Below are 25,416 nucleotides of genomic sequence, written 5' to 3'. Positions count from 1 at the left end.
CTGTTCACCAGCACCCTTTTCATCTTTGGAGAATGAAATCTCAAATATCCTTTAAGACAATAGTACAGAAACCTCAATTTCATCCTTGGTTCTCTCACAGTTTTCATTCAAACACAGAAGGGAAAAATGTCCTTCTGCACCAGCGCTTTTTTTTTTGTTTGTTTGTTTGTTTTGTTTTTTTAATACAAAACATCTCCTGAGTATTTGGAAACCATTGCTCTGGCCAAAGCTAAAGGGGATTTCACTGCCCCTTTGAGATTTCAGCAGTGCTACAAACTGGGTAATTCTGAGGGCTGTAAATAAAAGCAGGAATGCTGAAATCCAGGAATTTCAACACCATCACCCACTGCACCTTCCCAAACAACTCACCATTTGCCAGACTTGCATGATATTATCTTCTGATACAGAACAAATGACCCAGGGCTCATTGGGATTCCAGGAGAAATCCGAGATCTTTGCAGTATGACCACCATGGATAAACTAGGATCGGGGAAACAAAAAGGGGAATGGTTTGAAATTTGCACTGCAGGGTGAGTAATAGGTGAAAATTATTAATGAGAGTTGAAAAGACTTACCAGCAGCTCTGGGGGACCATCCTCAGCATCCTCAGGGGATTGCTCCTCTCCAATTTTACTGCAAAAAAAAAAAAAAAAAGAAAAGATGGGGGTTGGTTTGGGTGGGTTTTTTTTTTTTTTTTTTTTTTGAGGTGTGATGCAATTAATATTTTGAGGAATTTGGGATTTACCTCAAGTCCCAAACATTTAGCCTGCGGTCCGTGCCACTGGAGGCCAGGATGGTTTCATTATGGGGAGACCACTGAACCTGCAGACAGGGATAAATTTAAAAGTGAGTTTTGAGAAGCTGTGACATTCCCCAACACTTCATTTTGTACCCTGAAAGCTCAACAAGAACTCCAATTGATACCAACACAAATACGTGTAAATAACATTTACCACGGGAAGAACTGTGAATATTCACACACTAAAAAAGACATTTCAGCAAAAAAGGTGCCACCTGGAATTTTCCCTCTAACAAAACCCACGTGTTTCCCAGTGCAAACAGCTCCCAAGGGTATTGGCTGCTCCTTATCTTAATAAGGATTGCACAAATAGAACCCACAGATTCCTTCAGCAGTAGGCACAGCTCTCACATGAAAAGAAATCACTGTAATTAAGCTTAACTGCCCAAAAGCTCACAGTTACTGCTTCTGCTGGAGATAAAGCTCTCCAGAACACACCACTTATAATAGGATCACAGGATTAGGAAGGAACACAGAATTCTGCACACTAATGTGGCATTTCAGGATTCTGTAATTTTATTTAGACATAACACAGTCTGAAATGATAATCCCTACACCAAAAAAAAAAAAAAAACAACTCTACATATTTTTCCTCTGATTAAGGCACGAGTTGGAGATGGAAATATTTAATCTGCTAAGCAAGTGCTGCCCATGGTGTGAACATTCTCAATTTACAGCAGCAAAATCAGCAATTATCTTTTGTCAGAGAGTTTTAAAGCTTCCTGCAGGACCAGGCTGAGGAGATGGAAACACTGCAGCCATTTCCCTGCGCGCCTCCTGCTTCAATCTGCTGCCATGAATAATTTAATGGACTCTGCACTGCTACCATTTCATCCTCCTGCTGTGGTTAAAGCTCCAGAGCTTTTCCCTGATCCCTTTCTGGACTCTCTTTCTGCATGGGAGCTCTGCAGGTCCACAACAACAACACCCAGAAAAACATAAGCAGATAAAAGAATAGAATATGAGTTTTTAAGTGCAAAAATATTGTGGAAGAACTACTTTCCTTTTCCAGGCTGCTGAATAGGACTGTGTCTGTGAGGATAAAAGATAAAGACTTTTTTTTATACCTGAAATATTTCATCTTTATGTGATTCAAAGGAGTGCAGCTTCAGTTTTAGGTTCCTCAAGTCCCATAGAGCAACAGTCTAGGAAAAAAAAAATATATAAAAATATTTTGTTGAAGCAAGCAACATGAACATCCACCCCAGAAGGTGAGCAAGGACGTTCCAAGATGCAGGCAGAAGTACCTTATCAGCTGATCCTGTGGCCAGGATAAACTCACTGTAGGGGTTGAAGGAGAGGCAGTTCACCTCAGCTGTGTGAGCATCCACAGAATGACTGGGTTTGGAGGTGTTGTTTGACCGGGTGTCCCAGCTGGGAAGGGAAAACATGGAATCAACAAAGGTTTGTAGCCCATTTCATTGATTATAGAGATGGGAAAGCTTGAGGGGCAGAAACTAATTGTGAAGGGGTTCCCCCACTTACATCATGAGCTTCTGATCATCAGCAACAGATCCAAAGAGGGATTCATGGAGCAGGTGCCAGGATACATCCTCCACCACCGCTGTGTGCCCCGTGAAGATGGTCTTGGCATCCACCACTTTGCCTTCTTTGGGAACAGCACTGATATCCCACAAGCAAATGGTCTTTAAAACAACAAAAAAACATAAAAAATTACATCTTTAGATTCCCTTTCCCTCCTCCCCCTCAAACCCAGGATGTTTTTCCCCTTCCCAGGGCGCAGCAAGTTCAGGTTTACCCCAAGTACTCACGTGATCATCAGAGGCACTCAGCAAGTGCCCGCTGAGGTTTGGGTTCCAGGACAGCCCATACCCCTCCTTCTGGTGCCCACGGAGACGCAGGTCTGGGTTGCACTCTCCAGAAGGATCTGGAACAAGGCAGGGTAAGGATTCCAGTGCCTGGAATCATTCCCAGCACACCCTGGAATACCTGGCACTAAGTTTATGGAGCTTTACTTTAACCCAGCAGCCACGTCCATGCTTTGGCCTGAGTTCCAGCTGGAGGGAGGAAGAGCAGCTCAGCTCAAAATTCAAAAAAAACTCTCCTGAACACTCAGAAATATAAGGTGGGATATTTTTCTTCCTCCCATCATCTCCAACTGCGCTTCTGAAGTGAGGAAGGCACTTCTGGTCCTCCCCACAAGCAGCAAAAGGAGTTGCTTTAAACAATCTTGATGAGTTCATAGGCAAATGACTGTTAATGTATTTAGAGGATATCAGAACAGCTCAGCTGCACACCAAATCAATCATAGTTTCTAAAAACCCACCTTCCACCACCTCAAATACCTCACAGTGAGGTGACCAAACAAACAGTGGAGGTGCAGGAAAAGGTTTCCTTATCCAAGGAAACACGTGTTTAAACTTCATACAAAATAGCCTCTTGAATAAAACAACCACAAGTCCCTAAAATCCCAAATAAGGGGCAACCCACACCGTTTTTAACCTCTTTTTTGCCCCTTGGGGGAAGAGCTGGCTGCTCTCTGAACACAGACCTGGTTTGGAGGGGTGTTTGGTGTAATCAAAGACCAGGACATCGCTGGAGGGAGTCTTGGTGGCGATGATGCAGGGGTTCTGGGGCATGTAACGGGCTCTGTTCACCTCTCCCTCGTGGTTTATCTTGATTTCAATTTCAATTTTTCCACTTACTGAGCCAAAGCCTCCAAACTCTAGGAGTGAGAGAGTTGTGAATAATAAAGGCAGTTTCAGAAAAAGGTACAAAGAGTTGATTCAAGCTTTGCTACCAAGCTCTCAGAACAAAGTTGTGGTAAAAACAAATTGCAATTTTAGGACTGTGATATGACTTGTTAAAGCTCCCTTATCTTTATACACAAAATAACTTAATAATTCATAAAACTGAAAAATTTGGGCAAAAATAATTGGATTATTTTAGAATACATTTTAAATATTTTTGAGAAATACTAAAATAGACTAGAAACACATATTTGTTAGACAACCCCAAGTTCATAAATAACTTGAAGAAGCCCAAAGATCAAAATACTCATTGCACAATCCAAACTTCCTGTAAAAAGCAGAGCAAACACTGCATCATTAAGGACTTTCACCAGGTGGAAAGACTGATTCAGCCAAGTAAACAGGAGAAATATCTAACTTGGGACAGCCACAAAGCTTACAAAGCATCAGATTCAAGTCTGATACATGGAATAAAATATAATTTCATCCCAGAGGAACTGGGACAGCAATCAGGCAGCAGAACTCACAGACAAATGGAGAATGTTTGAAAGGTTACACCCCTCTGAAACAAAAATATTCTTTTACAAGAGTTTGTGTAAAAATGTTTTGTGTGGCTTTGAGTAATGCAAATGTGGTAATAAAAATACCAATTAAAAGCACTGCGTGGGATTCAAGGTCAGTTCCTGAGACACAGGGAAGGGAGAGGTTTTCCCCACACACAAATATTTTTGCAATTTACCTCCACTGTCTGTTTTCATCATCAGAAATATTAGATTTATCACAATAGATTAGTAACACATTCAAAAAACAGAGAATTTGTCTATTAAGGAGGCACCACTTAGAAATAAATTTTTCTAGAAGTAAAATCTGAACTTTGCTGCCTGAACTTTAGGGAAAGACAAAATTTCCTATTGAGAAAGGAAGGGGGGGAATGGTTCAAAATCACTTTTTTTGGGGGGGGCTCTTACCTCCTTTCTCACTGTCATAGTGGGAAGCATCAAACTGGGCATCGTCGTTGGGCAGCTGCACACTGGCAATCACCAGGTGGTTTTGTTCATCTGAGGTGTGGGTGCCCAGCACCAACCTGTGGATGCTGAAATCTTTGCCTTCAGGTCTGTAGGGGAAGAGAAACAAAACAGGGAGCACAACATTTCTTCCCTGTGAGGATGGGGAGGTGCTGGCACAGGAGAAGTTGTGGCTGCCCCATCCCTGGAAGTGTGCAAGGCCAGGCTGGGCAGGGCTTGGAGCAACCTGGGATAGTGGAAGGTGGCCCTGCACGAGCTTTAAGGTCACTTCTCACCCAAACCAGCTTGGGATTCTGTGATCTCAACCTAAAAGTCAGCACAATCCTGTGTTTGCTGCTTATTCTGCTTTTTAAAGAGAGCAGAAGGGCCCCTTTACCTTGTGACATCAGGAAGCCACTGAGCAGTCAAGCTGGGCCACTCCAGGGCATGGGTCATCACCAGATCATACAGGAACGGGGTGTTCTTTTTCCATATCTTATATTCCTCGTTGATCACACGCTCCTCCACTGCGTCATCAAAGGCTGCTGAAGTGTTTTTTCAAGAAACACACGCAATTAATTATTTATAAACATATTTACAGACACACGGCGCTGTGGGCAGGCAATGGCTTAGAGTCAAGTACATCAGTCACACCCTGGCTTGCTATTTGCTCTACTGGAATAGTTACTAAACGGTTAAAAATCCCCTGTTGCACATGCTAATAATTTTTTCGGCATCTATGGCTGGGAATTAACATATGTCATATTTCATGCCTGGAATGGTCCCAGGGCAGGCTGGACAGGGCTTGGAGCAACCTGGGATAGTGGAAGGTGCCCCTGCATGGCAGGGATGAGTTTAAGGCTCCTTCCAACCCAAACCATTCTGGGATGATCTGATGATGACGCTGTTAGAGCAGCACAATAAAATTCTGAGACTCAGAGCGCAGGGAGGCAAAACCCAGGCTTGTAACGCTGCTTAAACACAGGAGATCCAACAACTGCTGTTTAACAGACCGGTCTGGGTGCAGCCTTGTTCCCAAAAATCCAGTTTCCCAAGGCGCCTTCTGCTGCCTTGTAGCTCTCAAACACTTTCTGGGCCCTTCTGTCACCAGCCTCCGGTGCAGAGGAGAAGGCGACGGGCAGACCTGGGGGAGCTCACCCGCGGAACCGGGGACACCCCCATGGAACCGGGGACGCCCCCACGGAACCGGAGCTCACCCATGAAACGGAGGCACCCCCGCCGAAGCGGGGCACGCTCCGGGCGCGCGGCAGCGGCCGGTGACACCCCTGTGTCCGCCCGCTCCCCTCGCAGGGCACGGCCCGGCTCTCCCGGCCTCACAAACCCCTCCTAGGGGCGCAGGGGCGGGCAGAGGATGCCGGCCCGGGCCGCTCTCCCCGGTCGGTGCCGCGGGCGCGGGGAAGCAGCGGCGGCCATGACCGGTGAGGGCCCCTCAGGCCCCGCCCCCGCGCGCCCCCTGGCGGCACCGCCCCGCTCCCCTCACGCCGTGACGGGGGGGGGGGGGGGGCACCCCGCGCCTCACGGCGGAGGCCGCGCCGCCCATACGGAGCCTTTACCTTCCTTGTCCGCCATGGCGGGCGCGGGGGGAGCGCGGCGGCCGCGGGGCGCGAGGCGGGGCGGGCTGGGCGAGGCGAGGCGAGGCGGTTCCTGCGCTCCCTGCTCCGACCCCTCCGGCCGCGGCTCCGTCTATTGTTTCCTGCCCCCGCTGCGTGCGGCTCCCGGCGCCGCGCACCCCTTCGCGCGCCAACGCCGCCCAATCAGCGCCCGCCGCCGGGAGGCGCCGGCCAATCGGCGGAGGGCAAGGGGGCGGGGACGGGAGCGCGCGCCGCGGTCACGTGGGCGGGCTCCCCGTGGGAGCCGCCATTTTCCGGAGCGCCCTCAGCGCGCTCTTAAAGGGGCCGCGCCCCCCGATGAGGGTTCAGTGCTCGGTCCCGGTACCCGGTCCCCGCTCCCGGTCCCCGATTTGGAAGAACCGGTGGCTGCGGCTCCTCCGGTCACCACAGACGTGGGCAGTGCGTATCAGAGCGGGACCGGACGGTGCGTGTGTGGGCCGAGGCCTCCATACAGGGCCGCCCTGACACCATCGGGCGTCCCCGGCGTGTTATTAATTCTCTGTAATCACGAATATATTCCCTTTTTCCACAATTCGGTGCCGCGGTGAGTTTTTGAGGCGCGATATTTGCTGGTTCTGGTCGGCTGCTGAGGGTAACCCGGGACCTGACTGTCCACAGCTGAGGCTTAACAGGTTTAAAATCAAATATCAAATCAATATCTGGGTTTATTCCTCAAGGGGTACCCCGAGTTCTCAATTTCAGACTTCTCTTTCCAACACACTTCTATTTTTAGCTGAAATTAAAAATTGGAAATCTTATGCCTTATTTCTAAGCCTTGAAGTAAGAAGCAACTCCTGTGTAAAAGTTAAGGGGTATCTGTAAATTATTTGTGTTGTTTGTAGAAGTGTTGGGTTCAGCTGTGGATAATTCTTGTAATGCACAAAAATATTAAAGAATCGTTATGATAGCTGGGAATCTGGAGAGGAAAATTAATTAGCCTGAAGTTAATCTTCAGTTTGTGTTTGTTGGATTTACAAAAGAACAGGAAAACAGCAATTTATGAGATCAGGTGTGAGAGTCTGACTTTTATATGGGGGAGTTGATGCAGTTCTTTTTTTTTTTGTACAGTTCTTTTTTTTTTGTACAGTTCTTTTTTTGCACAGTTCTTTTTTTGTGCAGTTTTTTACAGTGGATACAGTTCTTTTTTTTATTTGTTTTATTTAAAAAATCAGCCAGAGAAGGAACACAGGAAGCCCCTGGCACTTTGGGTGACAGCTGGATTTGCCACGCACGTGCTTTGAGGTTTGGAGGTTTAAATGTAATCCTTGTCCTAAGAGAACAAGGAGGATTTTTCCTGAGGAAAAATCTTCTGTAAGGTCACATCAGGAGTTTTTGGGGGCAGTGCCACTTCAGGTGTGTGGTGTGCAATGGGCTGAGCGCCCTCGAAAAAGAATTAATTAGAAAATTAAAATGAACATGAAGCATGGAAGTTTTAATTCACTTCACAGCTGTTCCCATCAGAGTATTTTATTAATTGTGAATGAATGGAATGCTCAGTGTAAACAAGGAGGAAAAATACCACAGTTCCTCCCACAAAAGGAATAAGGAATATTTTCCCTTGGCTCTGGTGCCTGACCAAACATCACCTCATGGGTGTGGGATTGAACATCCTCACCTGGCAGTCTGACACAAACCAGCTGAGTTTGGAATCCTCCCTGTTGAATCCCTCCGTGGCTGTGAAAAACGCCAATCGCTTGGTTTTTAAAATTTTTAAAGTTTAATAATAATGAAATGGTCATAAAAATAGTAATACAATTAGAGTAATAAAAATGTAGAGTTAGGACAATTACAAGACAATAAAAAGCAAAGAATTACGGACGTCCAGATGCTCTTAAGCCACGACAAGCATCCCTTGTGAACAAAGGAATCACCTTAAAAGCAAGAGCCTGTTGCATATACAAAACACTTCATGATTATGCATATATTTTATTTAAAACAAGAAATTCGTCTGGTACTTGTCAAAAAGTTTCTGTTAATCCCCAGGCGCCTTCGAGTCTAAGTCAGGCTTGAAGAAGTTCATTTCTGTTGATAAGGAAAGCCATAAATTCCTCTCCTCTGGAAAAATTTAGGGGTTTCTGTAACTGTTATTTTTGTGCAAAGAATTCCTTGATTATCCCATCTCTTTCTTGAGCTAGTTATAAAGCATCTTACATAGTGTAGTTTCTATTTTAACATTGTGTTATAACCCAAAAATACATTCAACACACTACTTGAGAGAATTAATAGAGCATAACTTTCCAACATTACACATATAATATTCATTGTAACTATTGCATAAAGCCAATCATAAAATATGCATTTTTCACAGTGGGTGAGGGAGAATCCCTGGGTCTGCCCCAGCAGCAGGAAGGGAGGGATTCCTCTGTGAGCCATGGCAGCTGAGGACAGGGATTACAACCTGACCCAGGAGCAGAAGGCTGTGAAAGACAAGTACCCCCCTCTCTGCAAGAAATATGAATGTGAGTATTTTTATTTATTTTTTATTTAATGTTATCGTGATGCAGCATGTGGCAGTGCTGTAGTGAGGGCAAGGAAGATAACAGGAAATATAGGAATGAAAAACCTATTTTCTTCATGTTACATTCTCCATATTTTCTCCATATCCATTCTCTCCATATTCTCTCCATATTCTCTCCATATTCTCTCCATATTCATTCTCTCCATATTTTCTCCATATTCATTCTCTCCATATTTTCTCCATATCCATTCTCTCCATATTTTCTCCATATCCATTCTCTCCATATTTTCTCCATATTTTCTCCATATTCATTCTCTCCTTATTCATTCTCTCCATATCCATTCTCTCCATATTTTCTCCATATTTTCTCCATATTCATTCTCTCCTTATTCATTCTCTCCATATTTTCTCCATATTCATTCTCTCCATATTTTCTCCATATTCATTCTCTCCATATTTTCTCCATATTTTCTCCATATTTTCTCCATATTTTCTCCATATTTTCTCCATATTTTCTCCATATTTTCTCCATATTTTCTCCATATTTTCTCCATATTTTCTCCATATTTTCTCCATATTTTCTCCATATTTTCTCCATATTCATTCTCTCCATATTCTCTCCATATTCTCTCCATATTCTCTCCATATTCTCTCCATATTCTCTCCATATTCATTCTCTCCTTATTCATTCTCTCCATATTTTCTCCATATTCATTCTCTCCATATTCTCTCCATATTCATTCTCTCCATATCCATTCTCTCCATATTTTCTCCATATTCATTCTCTCCATATTTTCTCCATATTTTCTCCATATTTTCTCCATATTCATTCTCTCCTTATTCATTCTCTCCATATTTTCTCCATATTCATTCTCTCCATATTTTCTCCATATTCATTCTCTCCATATTTTCTCCATATTTTCTCCATATTTTCTCCATATTTTCTCCATATTTTCTCCATATTTTCTCCATATTTTCTCCATATTTTCTCCATATTTTATTTTCTCCATATTTTCTCCATATTTTCTCCATATTTTCTCCATATTTTCTCCATATTCATTCTCTCCATATTCTCTCCATATTCTCTCCATATTCTCTCCATATTCTCTCCATATTCTCTCCATATTCTCTCCATATTCATTCTCTCCTTATTCATTCTCTCCATATTTTCTCCATATTCATTCTCTCCATATTCTCTCCATATTCATTCTCTCCATATCCATTCTCTCCATATTTTCTCCATATTCATTCTCTCCATATTTTCTCCATATTTTCTCCATATTTTCTCCATATTCATTCTCTCCTTATTCATTCTCTCCATATTTTCTCCATATTCATTCTCTCCATATTTTCTCCATATTCATTCTCTCCATATTTTCTCCATATTTTCTCCATATTTTCTCCATATTTTCTCCATATTTTCTCCATATTTTCTCCATATTTTCTCCATATTTTCTCCATATTTTCTCCATATTTTCTCCATATTCATTCTCTCCATATTCTCTCCATATTCTCTCCATATTCTCTCCATATTCTCTCCATATTCTCTCCATATTCATTCTCTCCTTATTCATTCTCTCCATATTTTCTCCATATTCATTCTCTCCATATTCTCTCCATATTCATTCTCTCCATATCCATTCTCTCCATATTTTCTCCATATTCATTCTCTCCATATTTTCTCCATATTTTCTCCATATTCATTCTCTCCATATTTTCTCCATATTCTCTCCATATTTTCTCCATATTCATTCTCTCCATATTCATTCTCTCCATATTCATTCTCTCCATATTCATTCTCTCCATATTCATTCTCTCCATATTTTCTCCATATTTTCTCCATATTCATTCTCTCCATATTTTCTCCATATTCATTCTCTCCATATTTTCTCCATATTTTCTCCATATTCATTCTCTCCATATTTTCTCCATATTCATTCTCTCCATATTCTCTATTTCCTTCATATTTTCTTCATGTAAACAATTTTTCTTGGTATGGGCACTGAAAAAAAAAAAAGCCACGATGGAAATAAATTACTCAAGTCTCACCCTGAAAACTTTTCTGAGCCATTTCTTAGCAATTTTTCCACCTCTCATGTAGGAAGGGACATTCAAAAGCGTGCTGGGTTTTTGTGTGTGGTGTTTTTATTCTACTTAAAGATGATTCTCTCTCCCTTTCCCCACCCCTGGGATGTCTCCTCAGAGGAGGAGATCAGATCCCCTAAGGCAGGGGATCATTCCCTGCCTGATTTCTGTGTCACCAGTGCCTGTCTGGAGGGACAGCTTTTGTTACCTCTGAGAGAATTCCTGTTTTTATGCTGTGTTCAGGTCTTTGTTTGATAGAAGTGCAGACATTGTGACACATCACAACAGCCATGCAGTTTCCATAACTGGAGGAGGTTTTATCCCTCTTTTACACCCAAAGGAATTTGTTTGCTTTAGAGATTCTTGTTGAGAACCCTTTAATAGTGTGTGATCTCTTTAAACAGCACCAGAATAATTTAATAATTTTTTTTTCAGTTGAAGTGAGCATTTATTTCAAATCCCAGCTTAGTTCTGCTGGAATTTTGCATTTCTTTCATTCCTCTGAATAAACATAAATTAGGATACATGGGATGTTAATCATGCTCCATGAGTAAAGTTTGCCTTCTATTTTATATTCCATCCTATGTTTTAAATTCTTCTCTTTGCATAATGGCTGCTTTTGGATGTGAACAGGTAGATTTCCTCACTGAGCTGGAAATATTTGCAAATCTCATCCTCTGCATGAATAACTTTCAGTCCTGTAGACTTCAGCATAAACTCTTTACTCCTGGTGAAAGTTCCTTTTTATTGCAGTTAACTTGCCTGCACTGACATAATCACATTAAACAGTTTTTTTTTTGGCAGAAATAATCCAAAATTCCACCTGTGCTAATTTTTTCTAATATACTACAAAGTTGATTTATCATATATGCAGATGAATGTAAAAATGTTTTGTTAAAAATCAGGTATTTATATTATTTTATTTTTAATCTGCATGTTATAAATACATTTGGTGACATCATTCCTTTTCTTTTTGCTTCCCCTCAGATTTGGATCACACAGCAGATGTGCAGTAAGTGTGGGCAGCTGGGATTTCCCAGGGTGACAAATTGATTGTTTTTTTACACTGCTTTAAGCCTGGAGTAACAGCCAAGGACACTTTGCAGGTGTAACACCTTGTGGAGCTCTGAAATTTCACTCACTGGGTGCTTTGATATGGTCAATTTTGTCTCTGCTTTTGGGACACCATAGAATTATGTTTGGTTTCTTTTTTAGTATTTCAGTGGTGCTTCTGACTAAGCCCCTGTGTTACTTGGAAATGTCTTTTGAAATCTCCTTTTAAACAAAATTTCTTCTGTGTGGTTTACTTTTATAGACACCAATGAGCCACATTAGCAAAGAACTTTCTTGGTGGCTAATAAAACACTTATTTTCCACATTCTCCCAAGAAACTCTTCTGACAAACTTCTCCTTCTAGAAAAACCAGGTGGTTTTTTGCTCATTCACCACCTCTGCCTGAATTCCAATGTTCTGATTGCCCATTTGCAGGTGACTTTGGGGCTGTTTCTTTTTGTTGTGACCCAGTATTGTATTGCAGTGATTGTTCCATGTGTTTTTAGGCTCCAGTGATTGTTCCATGTGTTTTTAGGCTCCATGCCTGGGGAGACACCTTGGAAGAAGCCTTTGAGCAGTGTGCCATGGCCATGTTTGGCTACATGACAGACACAGGCACTGTGGAACCTGTGGATACTGTGGAGGTAGAGGCAGAAGGTGAGGGCTGCACTTCTTCTATGCAGAGTTATGAGAGGCAGAAAAGCACCAAAAATCTCAATCTTTACATGTAGCCTTAGGGTAGTTAATTAAAATATATTTAAGCATCGTTATCTGAATCTCCTGTACATCTGAGGTGCTCTTAAAAATGTTTTTTGCTGAGGCAATCTCTGCTTCAACCACACAGGGCATGACCTGTTGTCTCTTCTCTTCCACTTCCTGGATGAGTGGCTGTATAAATTCAGTGCTGATGAGTTTTTTATACCCAGGGTAAGTGTTCTGGTTTCAGCTTTTTCCATTTGTAGGACAAAGCTGTTCCCTGATAATCCCAGCTCTGAATGCAATGGTATTTTAGAGGAAAAAGGAACATAAAAAACACAAGGCCAGGCTGGATGGGGCTTTTGGGGCAAGCTGGGCTTGGTGGAAGGTGTCTAAACAGTGGGAATAACCTTTGTAAGTGGGATTTACTGGGAATTTCTGCCTGAAGGTAGAAGGTGTGATTGACACATTTCTCTTCCCTCTCTCTCTTTCACTCAGGAAGTGAAAGTGCTTCACATTGACCGAAGGCAGTTCAAAATAAGATCAATTGGGTGAGCTTAAACCATCATCTGAAAATGGATTGTGCACTTTTCTTGCTTCCTTTGAGGCTTTAAATGAAAATCTCACTGTTCTGTGCTCATCACCAAAACTAATCATAGCAGTTGGTAAATATTACCAAAATTACAACACCTCTCTTGTTTTTTTGGTTTTTTTTTTGCCTTTACAGGTGGGGAGAAGAGTTCTCTTTAGACAAACACCCACAGGTAAGCAGTGGTTCCTCTTTTCCATTTTAGGGGGAGGATGTGTGGTGGCCTTTAAATCAGACCTCTGAGTTCTGCAAAGATCAAAACATAAACGTGGCTGAAGTACCACTGAACTCAAGATCTCCCTGAAACTGTTGGCCTGAGCATGACATTTCCTCAGCACTAGCAAAACTCAACAAATTAACTCAATTGCCTTCCTTTTTGTGATGTTGATAATACAGAAAATCAATCTATATTCAGAATTTATGTGTTTGGGTTTCACGCTATCAGTACAGATTTCTGCTTAGTCAAATTTTTTTGCTTTTTTTTTCTTTCTTTTTTTCCCTAAAGAATTGTTAGAAGCAAAATCTGTTGTCTTGCACTGTGTCACTTTTAGCATAGCAAATGTTGATGGTCTGTCAGAGGTAAGAGAAGGAATTTGTGGTATTAAGAGACAAGAAAATAAGGGAAGAGTTCCCTTTTCACTGTTTGACCTGGCCATTAGTAAAACTTCATTATTCATCAGAACATATATAGCTAACAGCTTTTTTGGGGGAAAAAAATGGGTAGCATTTGAGGCAAGTGATGAGAACTGGGGATTCTGAACTGGTAAAAGGGATAAAATTTAGAAAATGTATGGTTTGTGTCTCTTTTCTAGGGCACAGAGGTCAAAGCCATAACTTACTCAGCAATGCAGATCTGTGAAGATGAAAAGCCAGAAGTTTTTGTCATTATTGATATTTAAAGCAAGAACGGGTATTGGTCATCATCTGGCAAAAGCCCCCTAAAACTCTAAACCCTGTGGAAAAAACTAAGGAATTGGCCAGTTAAAATGAGAAATTGAAGGGAGTTAATTGCAGGGAATGTCAGACTGTTTTCACTGAGACAGAGATTAAGAATTAAGTGAGGTTTGGGGGTATGGAGAAGGAGAGGTTTGTACAGGTTGGAAGTCTCCCAGGAGTGCTGGCAGTCAGCTTTTCAGGCTGGTACATCTGCTAGGGGCTGTATAAAATACAGAAATTGGTGGAGCTGATAACTAAAATACTCCCTTTTTGCAGTGTGGCAGGAGATAATGTTCATCTAGATTGATTTCATTTGCATATTTCACGTTCTAATTCTGAGCTGACATCCCTCCTCCATATTTCATAAATCCAAAATAGCTGCAGTGGCTCAGATGTAATGTGGGGAAAAAAAAAATCTGAGTGTTTAAAATTAGACACCTAAAAAATGATGCCAATTAAACAAACAAACCACCACATCTTTTAAGCTACTTTAAAAAGAAATCGTGCCAGCAGGTGGTGCTGGATTGCTGTAAATAAATTGCCACGTGAAATCCTAAAGCGTGTGACTGTGTACCTGAAATCCTTTCATCACCCATGATAACTCTAAAAAGTTGGCAGCTTTGCTGCTGTGGTAGAAGGGGATGGAAAGGGATGTCCCAGGTTCTCCCTGGATTCACTCCCAGCTGTATCTTGTGAAAACTCTTTTTTAAAAAGCATGTTTTGGATCAGCCTAATTGTCTTTTAAAAAGAGCAATACAGACAATCCTTAAATGTCAAAGGATTATGGACTTGACTGAATCAAAATTAATCAAAAATAATCAAAAGTGTGTTGTTTTTATTTTAAATCACAGATGACAAATGTGCATTATGTGCTGTTTTAATTTAATTTAAACGTGAGGAGCATAGGCCTGGCCTGCTCTGTTCCCGTGAGTGCCCCAAGTGCCTCACTGTGGTGTCTCATCTTGAAAAATCATCTTAAATAGTTCAGGTTTTATTTCCATGCTGTAACAACTGAGGGCTAAAACCTCTCTCATTTTTTTTAAGCAAGCCTCAATGCCAAAATAAAACTTGGACAGAAACAATTAATGGCTTTGTGAGTGATCTTGACCGGTCAGTTCAGACACTGATGAATTACACTTGTGCTCTGTTTCTCGCTAAGGCGAGAAGACTCTTTTTTATCAGTAAGAATTGCAACACGCCAGTTTAATGGCACAAAAAAAGTGTGATTTTTGACAGCTTGGGGTTTCTTTCTCCTCACGCAGAGCCCTGAGGGCGTGGCCGCCATTGCGGCCCCTCAGGCGTCACTCTGGAATATCATTGGCTGGCTGTGTCACGTGACTGCGCTCGGCCAATCGGGCGTCGAGTTGAGGTGGCTTTTGTTCTCCACAGCCTGAGGGGAGATGGACACGGACTGAGGGTCAGTGGTGTGGGGAGATGGACACGGACTGAGGGTCAGTGGTGTGAGGAGATGGACACGGACTGAGGGTCAGTGGTGTGAGGAGATGGACACGGACTGAGGGTCAGTGGTGTGAGGAGATGGACGCTGAGTGAGGGTCAGTGGTGTGGGGAGATGGACACGGACTGAGGGTCAGTGGTGTGGGGAGATGGACACTGAGCGAGGGTCAGTGGTGTGAGGAGATGGACACGGACTGAGGGTCAGTGGTGTGAGGAGATGGACGCTGAGTGAGGGTCAGTGGTGTGAGGAGATGGACACTGAGCGAGGGTCAGTGGTGTGGGGAGATGGACACTGAGAGAGGGTCAGTGGTGTGAGGAGATGGACACTGAGCGAGGGTCAGTGGTGTGAGGAGATGGACACTGAGCGAGGGTCAGTGGTGTGAGGAGATGGACACTGAGCGAGGGTCAGTGGTGTGGGGAGATGGACACTGAGCGAGGGTCAGTGGTGTGAGGAGATGGACACTGAGCGAGGGTCAGTGGTGTGGGGAGATGGACACTGAGAGAGGGTCAGTGGTGTGAGGAGATGGACACTGAGCGAGGGTCAGTGGTGTGAGGAGATGGACACTGAGCGAGGGTCAGTGGTGTGGGGAGACGGACACTGAGCGAGGGTCAGTGGTGTGGGGAGATGGACACTGAGCGAGGGTCAGTGGTGTGAGGAGATGGACACGGACCGAGGGTCAGTGGTGTGAGGAGATGGACACGGACCGAGGGTCAGTGGTGTGGGGAGATGGACACGGACTGAGGGTCAGTGGTGTGAGGAGACGGACACAGACCAAGGGTCAGTGGTGTGGGGAGACGGACGCTGAGCGAGGGTCAGGGCTGTGGGGAGACGGACGCTGAGCGAGGGTCAGTGGTGTGGGGAGATGTACACTGAGCAAGGGTCAGTGGTGTGAGGAGATGGACACTGAGGGTCAGTGCTGTGAGGAGATGGACACTGACTGAGGGTCAGTGGTGTGAGGAGATGGACACTGAGCGAGGGTCAGTGGTGTGAGGAGATGGACACTGAGCGAGGGTCAGTGGTGTGGGGAGACGGACGCTGAGCGAGGGTCAGTGGTGTGAGGAGATGGACATTGACTGAGGGTCAGTGGTGTGGGGAGATGGACATTGACTGAGGGTCAGTGGTGTGAGGAGATGGACATGGACCGAGGGTCAGTGGTGTGAGGAGATGGACATGGACCGAGGGTCAGTGGTGTGAGGAGATGGACACGGACCGAGGGTCAGTGGTGTGAGGAGATGGACACGGACTGAGGGTCAGTGGTGTGAGGAGACGGACACAGACCAAGGGTCAGTGGTGTGGGGAGACGGACGCTGAGCGAGGGTCAGGGCTGTGGGGAGACGGACGCTGAGCGAGGGTCAGTGGTGTGAGGAGATGGACACTGACTGAGGGTCAGTGGTGTGAGGAGATGGACACTGACTGAGGGTCAGTGCTGTGAGGAGATGGACACTGACTGAGGGTCAGTGGTGTGAGGAGATGGACGCTGAGTGAGGGTCAGTGGTGTGGGGAGATGGACACTGAGCGAGGGGCTGAGTTGGGGCTGAGGGTCAGTATGGTTTTGGGGAGGTGGACACTGACTGAGGGGCTCTGGGCTACGGGCTGAGGGGAGCTGGGCAAGGAACTGAGGGGAGGTGGGTGTAGGAGCCGAGGGCAGCCTTCCTTTAGCCCAGCTCTCTAAAACGTGAGAAAATAAATTGATGTGGTTAAATTTTAACTTTGCAGACAAATGCTGAGGTGCCCCAAGATCAGTCCATGCTATAGTAACATACTGAAATGCTCTACTTATTGAAATGCTGACAGGAACTTGCTAGGAAAACATTTGGAATTAAGTAAGTGTTATTCATCTTTTTTTTTTTTTTTTTCAATATTTATTAAGTACTTACTATAAAACAGGCCTTAAATCCACCTTGTTCCATTTGCACAGCTGTGGCAGTGGCAAGTTTCAGCTCACAGTGCTGCTCTCCCAGGGCTTTTACAGGACCCATGAAAGTGGGTCATTAAAAAACACCCTTAGACTGCAAACCTTTCTGGGGGTGCCAGAAGATCCTGCAGATGTAGGAAGTTCAAGGGTAGAGTGGTGAACTCCTTGGAAAAGACCTGCATTGGTGGTTACTAAATGTACAAATCTCAAGGAGAGCTGAAAAAGGCTGGAGACTGGGAGAGCATTAAGGAATTATTACAGGAGCTTGCCCCATTCTCCCTTTTGCTGAGTTTAATGGCAGCTGTTGGAGGCAGAACCTGGATGTGCATCAACGTGGCTGTTCTCAAATTCTCTGTGGGGAATTTTCTGCTTTCTTGGCAGGAACCTCACACTACAGATGCTGCTAACGGGAAGGGAAACACAGCATCAAATGAGACATGAGACCAAAGAGTGGCTCTTTATCAGGAGTACCCACTGGGAATGCCATTCTCTGCTCTCAGGCAGAAGGTTTCTTTGTGCACTCCTTGAGCTTTTCTTTTTTAATAATTTAATAGTGAGCATTTTTAGTTTCTCTACCAAGTGCAAGTGCACTCTGATTCAAGTGACTGGGGAAATAAATACGACTAAAAAAAGCTTAAGAGACTCCAGAACCACAAGAGTTGCTTAACCTCTGAGGGAAATTGTGCTATTAAAAATGTTTTTATACTGTCAAGCACCCTAAAGTTATACGAGCAGGAGAGCCTTTCTAAAGTAGCTCCATGATCTTAAGCTCTGATCACAAATGTCCCACTGAAATTCAAGGGACTTGGCTTCTTTATTCCTAGAGTAAGTTAGATGGGTTTAAGCAAATCTTGCATCAATCCTGGGGAAAAAATGGAAAAAAACCTGACAACTGCACTTCCAGTGATTGCACTTTTTATTTCCTTGGAACCACGTTGGTGTATCTTTCTATAAAATTCACAGTACAAAAAAAAAAAAAAAAAAAAGGCAAATTCATACTATCCAAGTGCACTACAGATGCTCTGGTCACCTACTCTACTCTGGCTGTGGGAGTTCCTAAATCATGCTTTTCTCAACTATAAGAAGCTGGAAGTACACTGAGAAAACAAAGCTCTGGTAAAAAGGTTCTTCAACAGGAAGAACTCCACTTGTTTCCCTCGCTCCTTTCTTAGGAAGTTTCTGATGTGTTATGTACAAATTAATTACAATATCAGCAAAAAATAAAAGTGGTTTAACATTTCTCAGCTGCTCACCTCAGTAAGAGTTTTTCCAAAGCAAATTAGCAATATTTGGTCTTTAAAAATCTGTATCATACAGAACCTTTGTAGAACTGTAAACTGGTTCATACTTCCACAACGAGCAGGAGCTCTGAGCAAGTTTTTGATGAAATATAAACCAATTGTCCTAAACAGTTTCCAGATAATAAGTGAGCAGCTGGATTTCAATGTTCCTTGTGGGTCCCTTTCAACTCAGGCTATTTTATGATGCTCAGTACTTTCTGGATGACATTTAGAAGCAGTTACACCATTCCATGTCTGCAAAACAACTTGTTTTGGTCCAAAATTTCCTTCTCAGAACAGAATTTTAGCGATACTTCATTTTATGAAAAGCAGTATACCAGCATTAGTTGGTAGGACACAAGTAATTTAATCTTGAACACAACAATAACAAAGACACAAAGATCTACCTAAGATTTGGCTTCACCTTTTCCTTTACCTCATCCGGATTATCATCATTATTGTGTCGGACAACCAAATTATAGGGCTCCTCCTCCACTGTCTCTTCATCTGACTTCTGCTCCTCCTCCAAAGCCCATTTGGGGCGTTTGTTTCCCGTGGAGGAGACAGGAGAATGTTCAGATGCATTGAAATCCTCGGGGATGCTGTCGAAATTGGCTTCTGCCAAGCACTTGTGGCACAGTCTGTAGCGCCGCGTCCCTTGCTGCACCACGCAGCCCGTCAGCTCCGTGACGTGGCGCTTGCACTTCCTGCAGATCAGTTTGCCAGCTTGGTGTATCTGAAAGGATTTTAAATTTACAAATTCAGAGCCTTCACCCATTTTTAAATTTTATTTTTAGACCATGAAAATTGTCACAGCAGCTCTCTGGTCACAGAGACGACTTTCCCAGGCATCGTTCTGGGAAAGGCTGTGAGAAGCTCACAGAAAAGAATGAGAAACAATTCTTAACTTGCTGCACCTGGTGTTGTGAACATGTGGAATGTGTTTACGGAGATTTGTTTACCTAAGGGTGGTTTCTTAATTAGCCAATGGTGATGGTGTTTTAATTAAAGGACCAATTAGGTCCACCTGTAGCAAACTAGGATATAAAAGCATGGGTTTCTTAATAAAGATTATTATGAGCCTTCTGTAAATGCATGGAGTCAATTATTACCCGGTCCTGGCCTGTTGCGCTGACAGAAAATGTGCTGAATCGTGCTAAAAAATTAAATATTAAATACAATTTGCCACGTTAAATAATGAACAATTCAAGTTGTGCTGAATCATGCTAAAAAATTAAATTTTAAATACAGTTTGCCACGTTAAATAATGAACAATTCGAGCTGATGCGCTGCTTTTCTGGTGCTGGGTTCGGAGATGCCTACACAGCTACCACCAGCGAATTAATTCACACTTTCACAACGAGCAGGAGCTCTGAGCGAGTCTTTGCTGAGCTATAAACCAAATCTTCTAAACCCAGGGGGGGTTTTCCTACCGTTTGGAAGTGGTTGCGGAGGTGCTCCAGGCGGGTGAACCTCTTGCCGCAGGCCTCGCAGGGGTAGGGCCGCTCCCCGGTGTGACACCGCAGGTGGCGCTTCAGGTCCGCGCGGCGCTTCACCGTGTGGGTGCAGAACGGGCACTTGAAACGCATCCGGGGCAGGTCACCTGGCAGGGACAGGGCACAGAGCAGAGCTTTCTTGCTGTACTTCCATCAGTTTTCAGTTTAAAATATCTGACAGCTCGAGTTTTCTTTAAATAGGGAAAAAAAAAACCCAATATTTGGGATATTTGGATGCTTGTATAAGTATTATATTATATATAGTATATAATGATACATAAAACACAGGCTTTGGAGGATGTGAAAATAGAAAGAAAATTAGAAAATATAATTGAAAATTTTTGAAAATATAGAAAATGTTCAAAGTTTGATAGAAGGTTTACAAAGTATGTATTTATATGTAAACTTTGAGACAAGAAATGTTGATTTAGAAATGTTATGGAATGACAGATATTGTTGAGAGAGAAATTGAATTAAAAATAAGTTTTAAAGGATGGTTTTATAAATAAGGGGGATATAGATTTGTTAAATATATATATGTATGTACATCCCCCAGCTTGCATTTTTATTCTTATTTAACATGTCAATTGACCACTTGATAGTGTTTTCTTCCTGACAACATTTTTTAGATATAAAGGTTATCATAAATATGCAGCTATTTATACATAGCCATCATATCTGACTCTTCCACCAGCTAATGGTTCATAGCTTTGACATTTGTAATCTCTGTGTGATATACAAAGATGTCTTTAGAATATGCAGTTATGATCTACAGATGTGTTCATTTCCAAAGGAATAAACGTGTCAGCTTTGTTCCACCCTCTCAGGCAGGTGATGACAGACGTTTGGGCTGGTTGGACCCCAAAATGCAACATCCCAGCAATGCCAGCACCTCTCATGTGAAGGACTTGAGTTGAGGTTGAACACCTCTGTTATTGCCAGATATTGGAGAAACTCAGTCCTTCAGGTCCCCAAGTCAATTACAGCCCTTAAGGCTTCATTAAACTCCACTTGGGCCCAAATAATCAGGCATGTTTGGGTTGAAATTTACAGAATACCTGGGTCAGTCCCATTCCAATTCCCATGCCCTGTTCTGGCTTGAAAATCTTAGTGTTAGCACTAAAATTGAGCAGATAAAATCACCTATCATTCCAGGCAGGTTTTTGGTTTCCATGAAGCTGTACAAATTCCTTCCAAATCATCACCTGAATACTCCTAAATAAAACCAAACTTTTCCAAGCCGTTTCTATTGTTTACCTTCATTCCAGCTACTCATTACCCCTAAAATTGTGGGCATTGAGGTGTACAGTTCTTCTGCCTTTAACTCCATGAACTCAGGAGTTCTGGAAAGTTCTTGTTCTAGCTGAGCAACCGACCACCTCTTGGCTGTGGCCTCTGCTCCGGCATGATATCCAAAATCATCCCGATCCACGTCGTTCTCGGCATCAAACTCGGCCTCCTCTCCCCCGTGGGAGATGTGAGCGGGATCCGAGGCTCCGGCTCGCTCCGCTCTGTCCGATTTGCACCCTCCCAGCTCCCGGCTCTGCGACAGCCCCAGGTGCTTGCGGCGCTTCCTCGTGGAGCCCTGTTTCCTGCCTCTTTTGGACAGCTGGGTCTCTGCCCGCTGCAGGATCACCTGTGAGGACAGGTAGCTGCTGTAACTGCTCCAGGAGTTTTCATTCCCGTTGGGTTTTTCATCTGGGATCGAGTAGGAACGCCGGGGGTTGCTCTTTGCTTTCCTTCTGGAGCGATAAAGAGCCGGGCGGGCAGGGGTGGGTTCAGTGCTCACACTTTTGGCCGAGAGGCTGAGGTAATGATCCTTTTCCTTTTCATTAATATCCAGTGAGGACTTAATGAAGGTCTTGCAGACATTGAGGATATCTGTCATCTGCAGATAGCTGGCAGCTGACATGACTTCGATCACATTCTGACCCGTTAAAGACAATATCCCTGAATACACAAAGTCCAGGATGACCATGAACGTCTCTGGAGAGAAGACCTCAAACGTGGCTATGGTTGGCTGACTCGTCTCCTTCGAGCTCTGTGAAAGGAGCATTTTGAAGTAGCCACTGCTGGCAAACAGCACATTGCGATGGGCTTTGAAGACCTTGCCCTCCACCAGGATGTTGCAGTCACAGAACAAGTCCTGCTTCCGCTGCTCGTTCAGCTGCTCCAGGAGGTGAGACTGGTGGGAAGAAATCTCCATTCCAGGCGGGGAGGAAGAGGAAGGTTTGCTGTAAAGGAAAAAAAACATCATCATGATAATCTAAATCAATGATGCTGAATCCTAATTTAAAAGATGAGCTCTCGTTTAAAAAAGCGCTATCGCATTCCCAACGTATCTCCAATCTCCCTGCGGCCACTACTCTGCATAACAAGAGAGAAGAAACTTAACAACTCCAAAAGAAGTGAAAAGATGTCCCAGCGGGATTACTCCGTATCCCAAAAGAAGGAAAATTATGTCGACCAAGCTATGGTGGTTCTTCGACTCTGTAAGAGAACTTGGCCCCTCCGCCGTGGGCAGAGCCGCGGCTGACGCGGGTCCACGGTGGGCACAGCCTCCGCCCCGGCGCATCGGGACCGCTCGAATGAGGCGGCAGCGCCCCGGGGTCGCCACCCTCCCGGCCCGGGCCCCCCGGTACTGGCCGCGACCGCAGTCACTCACCCGCCCGCCCGGCCGAATTGGCCGCTCGCTCCCCGGCAGTCAGGGGCGCCCGACGGCGCCGGAGCCGCTCCGGCACCGCGGAGGCGCCTCCCGGCCCCGCTCCCACTTCGGGGACCGCAGCGCCCGCCTGCCCCGGCCGGCTGCGCGCTCCCCTCCGCCCGCACGGACCGCCCCGGTCGGGCGTGCCGCCCGCAGCCGCCCGCGGGAACGGAACCGCGGCTGCCGCTCCGCCGGAGCCCCCCGTGTCCCCGCCCGGTGCCGGGCGCCCGTGGTTACCCCGGCCGGTCCCGCTCCCGTCCCGCCGCCCCCGCTCACCTCCGCCGGCAGCGCCTCCGCCGCCCCCGCTCCCGCCGCCCGCCCCGCGCAGCCCCTTTGTGTCCGCGCCCGGGGCTGCAAATGGCGCCCGCCGGGGACGCGGCAGCGCCGGCACCGAGCGGCTCCGGGCGGCACCGAGCGGCTCCGGGCGGCACGAAGCGCCCGCGGCCGCTGCGGAGCTCCGCGCCCTCCTCGCCGCCGCCCGGTCGCAGCCGCCGTCAGCCCCGACGCCCTGCCCGGTCCTTCCCATCAGCGCGAAGCAGAATGGCCACTCACCGGCGGGGTGCTGCGGGCGGCTGCCGCCGCCGAGCCGGGGGGAGCGGGCGGTGGCTGCGGGATCCCCGGCTCCGCCTCGGGGCTCGCCGTGCCTCCAGGCGACGCGCCGCTGCTCCCGCAGCCCCGAGCCCTGCAAGCCCGAACGGGAGAGAAACAAAAGGTATTTGCTGACGTGGGCGTTGGACAGAGACGCCCGAGGGCTGGGGACACAATTAAAGGGGCAACGCACCGATTGCAGCCGCAGCCCAGCGCCTGCCTCGGCCCGAGCGCCCCGCGGCCGCCGCCGCTCGCCGCTTCCCACACCCACATGCTGCTCCGAGGCCGCTGCCCCGCGCACACAAGGCTTTGTTGTTGCTACCTTTGTGTGTGTGGAGGGAAGGCGCCACCTGAACGGTGAACGGCAGAGATCCGGAGCTCCGCGGTGTAGGATTAATGATATTAACTCGAGATAGCAGCATTTTTATAACGGGATTTTTGTATTCAAACAATGAGGATAATCCGAAAGCAAAGCGCTGCACGTAGGAGTGCAATACACAGATTGTCCTGTTTTCCCTTCTGGGTGGAAAATTGAATCAGGATGCCTGTTAGAAGACAAGACACTTTCAAATTCGTGCCTGAGATAAGATGAGATTCTCATCAGATGAGATTCTTTTCAGTCGTATTCTTGGAGACCATGGAATAATTTTGAGAAGGAAGCTTTGCAGTCATCGGTACAGTCCCCTCCTCAGAGCAGGCTGCAAGAACCTGGCAAAGAACAGTTCCCATTTCCACGGCAAGCGTCGGGTGAGATCGTCAGTAGTGTTTAATTTATTCCAGCAGCTAAGCCAAGAGAGAGAAGGCTCTTTCCAGCCACTCCTCCCAATTTTCCTTACAAAATCTCTTGTTCTGTTTAAAATTCTTGATGCACCAAATAAGCCTCCTCTTTGCATTTCATGAGTTAAATAGGATGAAAGGTTATGCCTCCAATGTAGAAAGGTTTTAAGTTAAACAGTATAGAAAATATTTAACTAAATTATAAGCTATTATAAGCTTTTCTTAGTAGTTTATCAACTTATACCCATCACTCAACAGACAGTGTTGGCACAAATTTGTACCTAATGGAAAAATTCTGCAAGGCAAGGGCTGTAGGATTAGAACATCCTTTTCTTCAAAACTCAACCTTTTGGGCAGAATTGGAGATTTTTTTCTTCTATTTCATTTTTGTACTTGTTGCCTCCAAGCAACAGCAATTAAAATATAAGAAAGGTAGACATTGGCATGGCTCTGTAATGGGATAAATCTGACAGTGACCAGATGCTTCAGGGAAGAAATGTATATTCCATCACTTTATATCCAACAGAGTGTTTTGTGGAGTTTTTTTTCCCCTGAAGTCATCACTGAAAACTTGAGATGGATCCCAAAATCGTGGAGGATGGAACATTCTGCAGAGCCAGGAGTAAGGGAAGGATACCTGTAGCAGTCAGTCAGCACTCTGTGAGATCTGTGGGCTTTCAGGTATTTTCAAAGCCACCCTAAATCAATATTTTTGCTTTTTTTTTTTCTTATGTCAATTCTTTAGAACTGGAATAGAATCCAAATTACAAAAGGTTGGAAAGGGAGATTCATTCTGAAGTCAGAAGTCTTAGAAGTCTTTGGGATCTTTTTTTTTTTTTTTTTAAAGGGGGCTACCCAACTGTTTAACCTTTAAGATAAGGACAAGTGACATTTTTTGGACAGCAAATACAGATGTTTAGGTAATTTAATGGCAGACAAAAAAAAAAAAAAAAAGGGAAATGATGTGAAAGAATTAACTGAGCATCATACAACTCATAGGTTTTTTGGGGCAGAGAGAATTCTGTAAGAAACACCTGAAAAGGAGGAGAGGGAATTTTTAAAAGTATTTCAGCCTTTGAAAGGATGGGAAGATATTGTCAGAAAATAAGGATAGTTAAGAGACATTAATCAGAGGATTATGAAATCTGTCTTCACTCTTGACTGTGGTTTTGTGAATACAAAGTAAACACAAACCAAGCAAAAATAATCACAGAATTATTAGAAAAGACCCCCTAAGA

At 44.7% G+C, this 25,416-nt stretch overlaps 3 protein-coding genes and 1 long non-coding RNA gene across 17 annotated transcripts in view; 2 read left to right on the top strand and 2 right to left on the bottom strand.

Moving 5' to 3' along the window:
* The window catches only part of RBBP4 (RB binding protein 4, chromatin remodeling factor), an 8,321-nt gene extending 2,059 nt beyond the window's left edge, over positions 1-6,262 (bottom strand). The window contains exons 1-11 of one of the 4 annotated variants that reach the window (XM_053964297.1): positions 6,089-6,262; positions 4,912-5,056; positions 4,479-4,624; positions 3,312-3,485; positions 2,572-2,687; positions 2,285-2,445; positions 2,047-2,173; positions 1,867-1,944; positions 746-822; positions 576-633; positions 370-480 (exon numbers count right to left, since the gene is read on the bottom strand). In XM_053964297.1, coding sequence (XP_053820272.1) covers positions 370-480; positions 576-633; positions 746-822; positions 1,867-1,944; positions 2,047-2,173; positions 2,285-2,445; positions 2,572-2,687; positions 3,312-3,485; positions 4,479-4,624; positions 4,912-5,056; positions 6,089-6,104 — 1,209 coding nt within the window. In that variant the 5' untranslated portion in view covers positions 6,105-6,262. Of the gene's footprint in view, positions 1-369; positions 481-575; positions 634-745; positions 823-1,866; positions 1,945-2,046; positions 2,174-2,284; positions 2,446-2,571; positions 2,688-3,311; positions 3,486-4,478; positions 4,625-4,911; positions 5,060-5,731; positions 5,973-6,088 lie in introns of those variants that run through there. The other 3 variants (XM_053964295.1, XM_053964298.1, XM_053964299.1) reach the window with 3 other exon arrangements.
* Positions 6,263-6,374: 112 nt separating this feature from the next.
* On the top strand, positions 6,375-15,044 carry ZBTB8OS (zinc finger and BTB domain containing 8 opposite strand). 8 transcript variants are annotated; one of them, XM_053964306.1, is made up of 9 exons: positions 6,375-6,569; positions 7,318-7,387; positions 8,454-8,604; positions 11,676-11,700; positions 12,277-12,398; positions 12,586-12,668; positions 12,936-12,988; positions 13,165-13,201; positions 13,839-15,044. In XM_053964306.1, the coding sequence occupies exons 3-9, from the start codon at positions 8,517-8,519 to the stop codon at positions 13,923-13,925; spliced, it is 495 nt and encodes a 164-aa protein (XP_053820281.1). In that variant the 5' UTR covers positions 6,375-6,569; positions 7,318-7,387; positions 8,454-8,516; the 3' UTR covers positions 13,926-15,044. The 8 variants fall into 8 exon arrangements, with proteins under 8 accessions (XP_053820281.1, XP_053820278.1, XP_053820276.1 ...); XM_053964303.1 differs by having other exon boundaries at positions 6,375-6,689; XM_053964301.1 differs by having other exon boundaries at positions 6,375-6,777.
* Positions 15,045-16,623: 1,579 nt separating this feature from the next.
* LOC128799705 (uncharacterized) overlaps positions 16,624-25,416 on the top strand; it is a 25,686-nt gene continuing 16,893 nt past the window's right edge. The window contains exons 1-2 of the long non-coding RNA XR_008434805.1: positions 16,624-16,667; positions 17,135-17,241. This is a non-coding gene — a long non-coding RNA (uncharacterized LOC128799705). The remainder of the gene's footprint in view (positions 16,668-17,134; positions 17,242-25,416) is intronic.
* LOC128799696 (zinc finger and BTB domain-containing protein 8A-like) overlaps positions 17,274-25,416 on the bottom strand; it is a 14,496-nt gene continuing 6,353 nt past the window's right edge. Inside the window, exons 1-4 of one of the 4 annotated variants that reach the window (XM_053964287.1) lie at positions 23,366-23,372; positions 21,367-22,343; positions 20,047-20,216; positions 17,274-19,349 (exon numbers count right to left, since the gene is read on the bottom strand). In XM_053964287.1, the coding sequence (XP_053820262.1) occupies positions 19,017-19,349; positions 20,047-20,216; positions 21,367-22,315 (1,452 nt within the window). In that variant the 5' untranslated portion in view covers positions 22,316-22,343; positions 23,366-23,372 and the 3' untranslated portion in view covers positions 17,274-19,016. Of the gene's footprint in view, positions 19,350-20,046; positions 20,252-21,366; positions 22,403-23,365; positions 23,373-25,416 lie in introns of those variants that run through there. The other 3 variants (XM_053964288.1, XM_053964286.1, XM_053964289.1) reach the window with 3 other exon arrangements.

This window comes from Vidua chalybeata, chromosome 25, assembly GCF_026979565.1.
Source record: "Vidua chalybeata isolate OUT-0048 chromosome 25, bVidCha1 merged haplotype, whole genome shotgun sequence".
Classification (NCBI taxonomy): Eukaryota; Metazoa; Chordata; class Aves; order Passeriformes; family Viduidae; genus Vidua; species Vidua chalybeata.
Note: the sequence above shows the minus strand (reverse complement) of the source record. Positions and strands in the feature narration are given on the sequence as shown.

Coding starts and splice junctions, on each gene's coding strand:
- ZBTB8OS (XM_053964307.1), top strand. CDS start 8,517: ATGGCAGCTGAGGACAGGGATTACAACCTGACCCAGGAGCAGAAGGCT. Junction 8,605..11,675: donor TCTCTGCAAGAAATATGAAT/GTGAGTATTTTT, acceptor GCTTCCCCTCAG/ATTTGGATCACACAGCAGAT. Junction 12,399..12,585: donor TGTGGAGGTAGAGGCAGAAG/GTGAGGGCTGCA, acceptor TCAACCACACAG/GGCATGACCTGTTGTCTCTT.